This window comes from Papio anubis, chromosome 19 (genome assembly GCF_008728515.1).
Source record: "Papio anubis isolate 15944 chromosome 19, Panubis1.0, whole genome shotgun sequence".
NCBI lineage: Eukaryota > Metazoa > Chordata > Mammalia > Primates > Cercopithecidae > Papio > Papio anubis.
Genome location: NC_044994.1, coordinates 23183009 through 23192118, shown reverse-complemented (window position 1 = coordinate 23192118; position 9110 = coordinate 23183009). Strand labels below are relative to the sequence as shown.

Sequence of the window (9110 nt, the reverse complement as noted above, 5' to 3'; positions counted from 1 at the left end):
TACTAAAAATACAAAAATTAGCTGGGTGTGGTGGCGGAAGTCTGTAATCCCAGCTGCTGGGGAGGCTGAGGAAGGAGAATCGCTTGAACCCGGGTGGGAGTGGGGTCAGAGGTTGCAGTGAGCCAAGATCCTGCCACTTCGCTCCAGCCTGGCCCAAAGAGTGAAACTCTGTCTCAAAAAAAAAAAAAAAAAAGCATATGCATCATAAGAGAAAATGCAACTGCTTGGAAGTCATGAAAAAGTACTCAACATTATGAATAGGCAAATAATTAAAATGCAAATCATGTCTATAATTTCTTTTTCATCGACACAGCAAGATTTTAAAGAATGAAATGATTATATTCAATTCTTACTCTGATATTTACTGTTGTATTCATTGACAGTAAGAAGGTATATTGGTACTCTGCTTTGGTGATGCAAGTTAGCTTTATATACCAAAAACCATTATATTCCTTATATTTTGACCTAGAACTTCTGTTTGTGAGTCTACATCTCAAGAAATAATCCTGAGTTCAGAAAAAAGCTTTACATATTAGGGTGGTTTTTATAATAATGAAAAATTGAAAACAATTTAAATGATCAATATTAGGAACTGGTTAAATCAGTTGTGATATAGTTATTTGAAGGAATTTATTACAGTCATTAACATGGTAGCTATATAGAATTGTCATGACGTGGGACAGATTTTATGTTTTAACTAGGAGAAAGCATGCTACAAACTTATGTTCACAGTACAAGTATAACAATGTTAAAAATTCTACACACAGAAACTGGACTGGAAACATGTATATAAAAAGATTATCTTTAGTGAGTGTATATTACCATGCTTAAAATGAACATTTAATAATATGATTCTTAATATGTAAGTAATTGATAGTAAGATTCTATCCACATTAAAAATTTCCTTTCAAACGTGTAGCTTTGAAGGCCACCAAAGGATATAATAATTGGAGAAAAGAGCAATAAATAAATAAAAATCTAATGTATTTGTTATATTCATTTCACCAGGATTTTCATCCTGACCATCTTAGAAACTACTGTAATTTTCAAAACATATAGTAAAGTGTAAGCTCCATGAGGGCAGATATCATGTCTTCTTCAGCTTTGTATCGTCAGCCCCACTGGTAGTACTCAGCATACAGAAGGTGTTAATAAATGATGAATAACTAACTAGTATTATTGAAATAACAATTAGAAACAGTAAGTTTAGTGGACATCTGTTGATTTGCCTGTCTAGTTACTGTTTATCCTTTTTTTCTGTCTAGCCTAGTGTCATTTTTGGGCAATCACTTCTCCAACATTTTTTTGTCCATGTGGTCAGGCCCACCACTTGACTTTAGGTTTATGTATAAGATGCAGGCCAGAAGGACTGTGTTTTGTTCAAACTATTGGGAACAAGGCATGTTCTTTCAACAATGACTTGCTAAACTAGTCACTGTTGAAATCCTGGAGATTCTGGTGGTCATCTTCGCCTCCACACTGGGAAAACTGAAATAATGAAACCAACACAAAAAAAGGCAGAACTAAGAGATGGAGAGAATTTATGCTTAAATCTTAGTTAGGTTATCCCCAGCCTTCCAGTTACATGACCTAGCAAATCCTTTTGTGCTCAACAATTTTGTTTTGTTTTCTCTTAAGCCAGTTTGAGTTAGGTGTGTGGGCTGAATAGAAAGAGTTCTGAACTACCCAGAGATGTGTGCTAACATTTCTTTTCATAGGTTTGTCAACAGTTTCGATAATAATGGGGAGTGATTATTTTATATAAAATTAATCACTATTCTACGCAAACAGCCTTGAGAAATCATTGTTAGTAACTATTAGTGCACACAAGTTACTTCTAATGTTTAATAGTCCTTTACCCAGGTAAAAGACTGTGAGTCTAGTGAGATTGAAGGAGTTTCCACTGCAGTGCATTGAACTCATGGGAGCCAAGCTTTTTAATTTTTATTTATTTTTTTTAATAGCTAATGCTTCTTTTTCTTTGTTCATACACTTCGCCCATACTAAACTCACAAACTCTCTTTTTACACCTATAGTTTATTATATTTACTAAACTACATATTTAGTCATTCATACATAACCCAAAGTACCTTGTAATGGCTTCATCAATGTGTACAGCATTCCTACCAGCCTAGGAATCTTTTAGAATAAATTAGGTCATCTTACAGAGATAATGGTTCTATCTGTAAATGGCTTTTTTGAGGCCCTGAATTTATTCATAATGAATGCTTTCTGTAAGTTGGTCATACATAAACATCTCTAATGAAATTTGTCACTGTATTTCCATAAAATATATTATTTAAATTTATAAAAAGGTGTTTTTCCTTGATGTGCCTTAAGGTTAAAAAAAAAACTAAAGAAATACAAGAGTCATGAGGATCTTTATATGTAAATCTTTCTCTGTATGACCATAAATGTGTGGTAGAAAACAGATTATGCAATATTTATGTATTTAAAATAAGATATTTTATTCTATAGGGGTTTCTCAACATTTAATCATTGTTCTTAATTTCTCTTTAAGTGGCTAATATATTTAATATTTGCTACAGTGACTCTTTTTATCCTATCTTTTGAACTGGAAAGATAATTGTATGTTCTTCACCATAAAGTGTGCCTTTATAGTAACATCATAAGATTTCTGTCTTCTTTTTTTCTCCCTATATGATGCTTCTCTCCTAGCAAAGGTCAGAGCCCAGTATGTAACCCCTTAACTGTTTGTTCGATGAATAAACCTATTCATGCATCTTTAGGTAGCCTCTACATAAGAGACCTTGGATTTGCAATAACATTGTGTTTGTTTCATTTGAAGTTCAGTCTCTTCAACTTTTTATTGCATGACTAGGCAATTATATGTTGTAAAATATTAGTGCTTGCTCTGAGCCAGACACTGTTGGAAGTATTTTCTTTATAATATCACATTTAATCTTCATAACAACCTATGAATTAGCCACTATTATTGTCCCCATGTTATAGATAAAGAGATTGAGGCACAGAAGAGTTAACTAACTTGCCTAGGGGTTATATTACTAATAAGTAGTAAAGCGAGGATTTGAACTCAGGCAGTCAAGCTTCTAAGTCCAAGTTCTTAACCACCACACAACACTATCAATCTTTTGCTTAAGCTTATTAATTTAGGCATAGATTAAAACAAAGAAACATATAGATAGAAATAAAAATAAAATAGAGCTTGCAGTGGTTTGAATGTCCCTGCCAAAAGTCATGTTGAAATTTGGTTGCCATTGTAATGGTGTTAAGAGGTGGGACCTTTAAAAGTTATGCCATGAGTCTCCACCCTCAGGAGTGGGTTAGTTATCATGAGAGTGGGCTTCTGATAACTGGGTAAGTTTGGCCACTTCCCTGTCCGTCTTGTGCCTGGCTTCTGTCTTCTGTCTTCCATTATGGGATGACCCTCATCAGATGCCCATGTCATGCTCTTGGACTTCACAGTCTCCTGAAGCATGAACTAAACAAACTTCTATTTTTTGTTTTGTTTCGTTTTCGTTTTGTTGTTGTTTTTTAAATAAATTACCCACTCTGTGGTATTTCTTTATAGCAACAGAAAACAGACTAAGACAGAGCTTTTACGGAATAACCTGATGGCAGAAAATTAGAAGAAATACATCTTGTTTTCATTTAATTTTAAGGTAGATTCACTTTTAAGGAAGAGTCAATAATTTGTGATAATAAATTATTTTTTCCTATAAAGTGCCTATATTTTATTTTTAGGAAAACTTTGTGTGCAAGTACAAAATATGGGAGAAATAGTAATGTAACAGATTTGCAAACCAATAATTTGGGGTTAGCTTTTACACAAGTTTTTCTATTACCTTTGAGAAAGATAGATAATGGGAAAAGAGAGCATGTAGAAGGTAGGCCAAAAGAAGTAGGATCAGAACATCAATTTCCCAGAACTGTGGACAGTATTCTGGATTCACTTGAATTTAGCAGTGTATGGAATCTCTTCATCCAACCAATATATGCCATTTTGTTCAGTAACACCAATTTAATTTTGCTCTTCTGTATTTTCCTAGTTAATGGAGAATATCATGTTATAGAAAGAGGTAATGATAACTTCATTAGCTGAAAAAATGTGTTTCTACTTTCTAGGATTGGAGAATTTGTCTTTGAATTATTTAAGCTGTGTGACTATTTATCTGTCTGTCTATCTATCTAAATATATACTTAGATGATTGTGCTAAAACATGCACAGAATTACACTTGGCTTTACACATATACATCTAAGTAATTTTTCTACTTCTATATTCCCATTCTTTTCTCCCAAAATGCCAGATATAAAAATATTCCATTAAAGTGAATGTATTTTCTGATTGAGAAATCAAATTCCAATGCAGTCACAAAATATATTTGTTAATGGGTATACCACTAGCAATAAAATACTACAAGATATCTTTTAGCTTTTTTCTCGTGGGTCATTCATTTTCCAAATTTTCCTAGCTTCTAATTCTAATGAAGCAGTTACATTTATTTCTGTCTCTACACACAAGAAGAAATTTTTCCCATTGTCAAATAAGCTGAAGAAAATCCTTCATTCCTCACTTCTCAGCAGCATGGGTGTTGGGCTCTACCTTAACGTTTGAAAATATTTATCCTCCTCTCCTAACTTCCATCACTGCCGTTGAGTGCAACTGATATCACTGAGCTGACTAATTTGGGACAGGAATAATGATGCTAAAGCTCTTATTAGAAGAATCATTAGGGTTTAAAAAAACCTACACTTGATGGCCTCATTGTACCATTAGGCTAGGATATCCCATGTGTAAAGTACAAGTAATTAGGGTGAATGGAGTGATTTTAGAGAGACTGGGTCTCAAAGATTGTAGTTGTCCTTGAAAAAATATAAGGGTAAAAAGCAATGGCTCATGTACAATACAAGGAAAGCCACAAGAAAGATTATATTCTAGCTATTTCTTTATGCTCTTTCTTTTATGAAGTCTTTACACTCTGATAAGTTCCTTGTGACATCTAGAGGGCCAACCACAGTGAATAGTCAATAACAGGAAGTAGATACGATGCCTTTATGAAGTTGCTGCTTTAAACTGGAATGCCAGCTCTCTAGCAGAACTGCACTGTTCTACAGGACCGACAGCACCTGAATGCTTAGATGGGAGATAACTTCTGATGAGTCTGATTACACACGCTTAGGTCCTCTGATTTGCCAATGGCAGTTGAGGAGGCATCACTTACTTGCATGGCGTTTGTGCACGATTTATGTTTGTACCCTGGGGCAAGACAGGTTAATAAGGCCAAGAAGGAGGGGAGGCTGTGGGAGTGGGTAATAACTGGGGAGGACTTCACAGCATCAACCTGGGGGAAAGGGAGGAGGGCTGAGGATGAAGGGTGTTCCCTCCTCCTTCTGCCTATGTGTTAAGTGGCAAGATAAATTTTGAAAGCTGCTGTGAGGAGGAGCTACTGACTGGGTTTTGGGGTGTTTTGTACCCCACCCTCCTCACTTGTAGGAAAGCCTCTTTGCATTTAGACATAATTGAACTGGAAGGAAGCAGACTGGCCAGGGAATAGGGGGAAAGAAATTCTCCCGTTGCTCCTCCTCCTCTTTATCACTTGCCTCCTGACTGTCTTCCAAACCAAGCTCAGCTGCATCAGGGTGGCAGCAGAATACCCTGTGCAAGTGCCAGCGTCTTCTTAGCAGCCCTGTGCATCCCAGGCTGCCCTGTTATCTGGCCACCGTCCCTGGCCATTGGGACTGCTTCTGATGGCTGTGGCCTCCGCTGCCCCAGGGAGCATCTTCTGTAAGCAGCTCCTTTTCTCTCTCCTGGTGAGTAACAACCAAAGGATTAGGGAATTCAGGCATGTTACTACCTGCTTCCTCTCTGCAGTTCGGGCTTGAAAGAGACTAGGAGTGCAGATGGGAGGCAGAGAAGAGGGACTGGGGAAAAGAAAAACAGATCTGAGGAAGATTCAGGGAAGAGTTGAGAGACTTGGGATCCAGGATGGAAAGTGTTCAGCTTATTTCTCAAGCACCCACTGCCAGAGTGTTAAAATTTTTCAAGGAAATCCCTCTTCCATCCTGCTGTGGTGTTTTTCTAAGGAGTAGAGAAACGAATTCACTCCTTAGGTATTTGGCCCAGAAGTTTCTGAGGTTTGCTTTTGCTACCAGTGATTACATAAACTCCTGTTATTTAACATGCTGAGTACTACTGAGCTACAAAAAAAGGAGAAAGGATTCTGGGTGAATATGCAAATTATCCAGGACTTTTTGAATTTTACTCATGAAGCAGTTTAAGCAAAGAATAGTTTAAGAAAAATAACAGAAATGTGACTGTCATTGAAAATACCCTTAACTTGGCTTCCACTTGGGTTTTTAATAGCTTTGTAACTGTGTAAGGTGCTATTTTTTCTTTGGTGGTGAGGGAAGAGAGGGGGGTTATTTCACACATCCATCCATCATTTCTGAGGTGCGAATTTCCTTTTTCTTCATTTAAGCAAAATATTTTAGTTTCAAATTATATTTTTAGAAATGGCAGGTATGGGGACAAACATGTTCTCCATGTAAATAATATACAATGCAGGGTTGATGGTCACCTTCTCATCTTGTAACTGCTTAGGGAGAAGATAACTCAGATACCATCTTGAGTTAGTACAAGTTTGGTAAAATGTGGTAAAAATTTTCCAAAGGATTCTACCCACATTTCTTTTGTTTCTGATCCCTGTACTGTCTAATATCTTTGGAAAATTCATCTCCTGCTCACTTATTTCTGACCTGAAACTGACTAAAAGGGTGTCACTAAGCCACTTAGTCAGTGATTTAACCTGAAGATGGGAATAGTGTTTAATGAATGGAAACCTTCAGTGGCTCTGCCTGCAGAGGGAGGACCGTCAACATGGAATCCTAGGACAAGAAGGAAAGAAGATGGGGGCGGGAGTGGAAGTATGGATATAACCTATAAGAATGTCTCATATATTTTTTTTATATATATATATATGCACCTCTATCTATATATACACACACATATACAGTCATGCTCTGCATAACAATGCTTCAGTCAATGATGGACTACATATATGAGTGGTCTCATAGATTATAATGGAGCTAGTCTATATAGGTGAACCACTTTTTATCTTTTATATTGTATTTTAATGTACTTTTTCTATGTCTAAAAATGTTTAGTAACACAAATACTTACAATTGCCTACAGTATTCAGTAGAGGAACATGCTGTACAGGTTTGTAGCTTAGGAACAATAAGCTATACTATATACTATACACCTAGGCTGTACCATGGTGCATACCATGGGATATACATATATACACCATGGTGTATATCATGTAGGCATAACCTAGATGTGTAGCAGACTATATCCTCTAAGTGTATGTAAGTACACTCTGTGATGTCTGCACAATGATGAAATCACTTAAAGTTGCATTTCTGACGATGTAAGCAATATATGACTATGTGTCTATATACACACATACATATATGTATATAGGTATAGGTATATGTACAGGTATATGCATATATATGTGTACATATGTATGTGTTTGTGTGTGTGTATGTCCTAATTACAAAATGCTCTTTCCACATCATATACTTAGACAACTATTAACAGTATGGTTTATGCTTAGAAAGTTCTTTAAGTGTTATTTAGTATGTTCCTTGGCATTAGGGATGAACACACTTAAAAAGTGAAATAAATACGAATGTCTCATGTTTTAAAAAGTGGTTTTAAAATTAGAACTAAATAAAAATGTGGCCATTTAATTCCAGATTTCTGCCTAACATAGATTTGTAAAATTACAAACTATTTAGACTGCTACAATATATCTTATAGACTTGAGTTGAGCTGAAAAAGAAGTGCACATCCTTAATATGAATGTTAATCCATTCTCTTTCCTCCTCACAAATAATGGGTCCCGTAATTCTAGAATTCAGAGAAAAGCTGAAAGCTGATCATAAAATTAACCTACATGTTTCCGGAAAACCTAGCTCTACTCTATCTTATATTTAAATAATAATAAAGCAGTTATTGTGATAAAACGAAACAAACAGAAAATGCAGAGAAAAAGAAGCAAAATATATTTTGAACCTACAGACATTTTTGAAATGATAGCTTTTCTTTTGTTTTTCAGATAGTATCTATGTCTTTGAACTACCTAGTTTTTAAAAACTATAGCTGGGTCTTGAATTTAATTAAAAATCTTTACCCATTTGAAGGATACTCTCCATACTTTGACATATATTCCTTTTAGATTAGTCATGTAATTTGAGATCGTTTAGACTTTGAAGTTTTGGCCAAGTCTGAAAATTGATTTGAGAACAGTGATTTCTGGGGAGCATTGTTTTTTTGTGAGGTTAAAAAAGTCCTTAACTATTTTCTAGACTTCATTAACTATAACTTCAAATAGTAAAAATGATGATTAGAGAATTAGGACATATATGTAATTACGCATTTCAGAGTTAAGTATTTTCTTCATGCTAAAAATCAGAATGGCATTTATGAATGGTCTTAGAGATGTAAAACTGCTATATAAAGTCAATGGCTTGTGAAATATTTTCTTGCACTGACACAATATGATTTAGGTTGTAAGAACTACTATTCACTTAATTTTTTCATTGATAAATAAATGCCAGTGTTATTCCTAAAGCTATTCTCTTTGCTGTTCCTTTTAAAGTGAGTATTAAAAATTTAAAGAATTAAATGATCAGTTTGTTTCCAAAACTGACAATATTTTTATCAATAAGAAAAAGTTATAATGTGAAAATTTGTGATCAAAATTTAATTCCTGATATTTTTTCTTTGTTTTTTTTTTTTGAGGTTTTAATATTACTTTGCGATGCTTGTCAGAAAATTTATCTTCGAGTTCCTTCTCATCTTCAGGCTGAAACACTTGTAGGCAAAGGTGAGAAACTCTTTTAACAATTTCGTAGTTGTAACTTGCCACATTTAGCTTCAGACTGCTCTTGTAAAGGTTGGGTTAAAAGCCACATGGTAGCTACTTGACGTTAACATTGGATGTACAATAAAAGATAGGCTACTTGTTTTTTGGTAATGATTAGGAATAATTAAAATATCTCAGTTAGTTGTATACTTCTCTTGCCAAAGTATTAGCAAACATCAGAAGGCTGAATTCTC

General features: G+C 35.0%; 1 protein-coding gene across 2 annotated transcripts in view; it reads left to right on the top strand.

Moving 5' to 3' along the window:
* The first annotated feature begins 221 nt into the window (after positions 1-221).
* Positions 222-9110, top strand: part of DSC1 (desmocollin 1) — a 35386-nt gene continuing 26497 nt past the window's right edge. For both annotated transcript variants that reach the window (XM_003914267.5, XM_003914266.5), the window contains exons 1-2: positions 222-5794; positions 8793-8877. In XM_003914267.5, coding sequence (XP_003914316.2) covers positions 5732-5794; positions 8793-8877 — 148 coding nt within the window. In that variant the 5' untranslated portion in view covers positions 222-5731. The remainder of the gene's footprint in view (positions 5795-8792; positions 8878-9110) is intronic.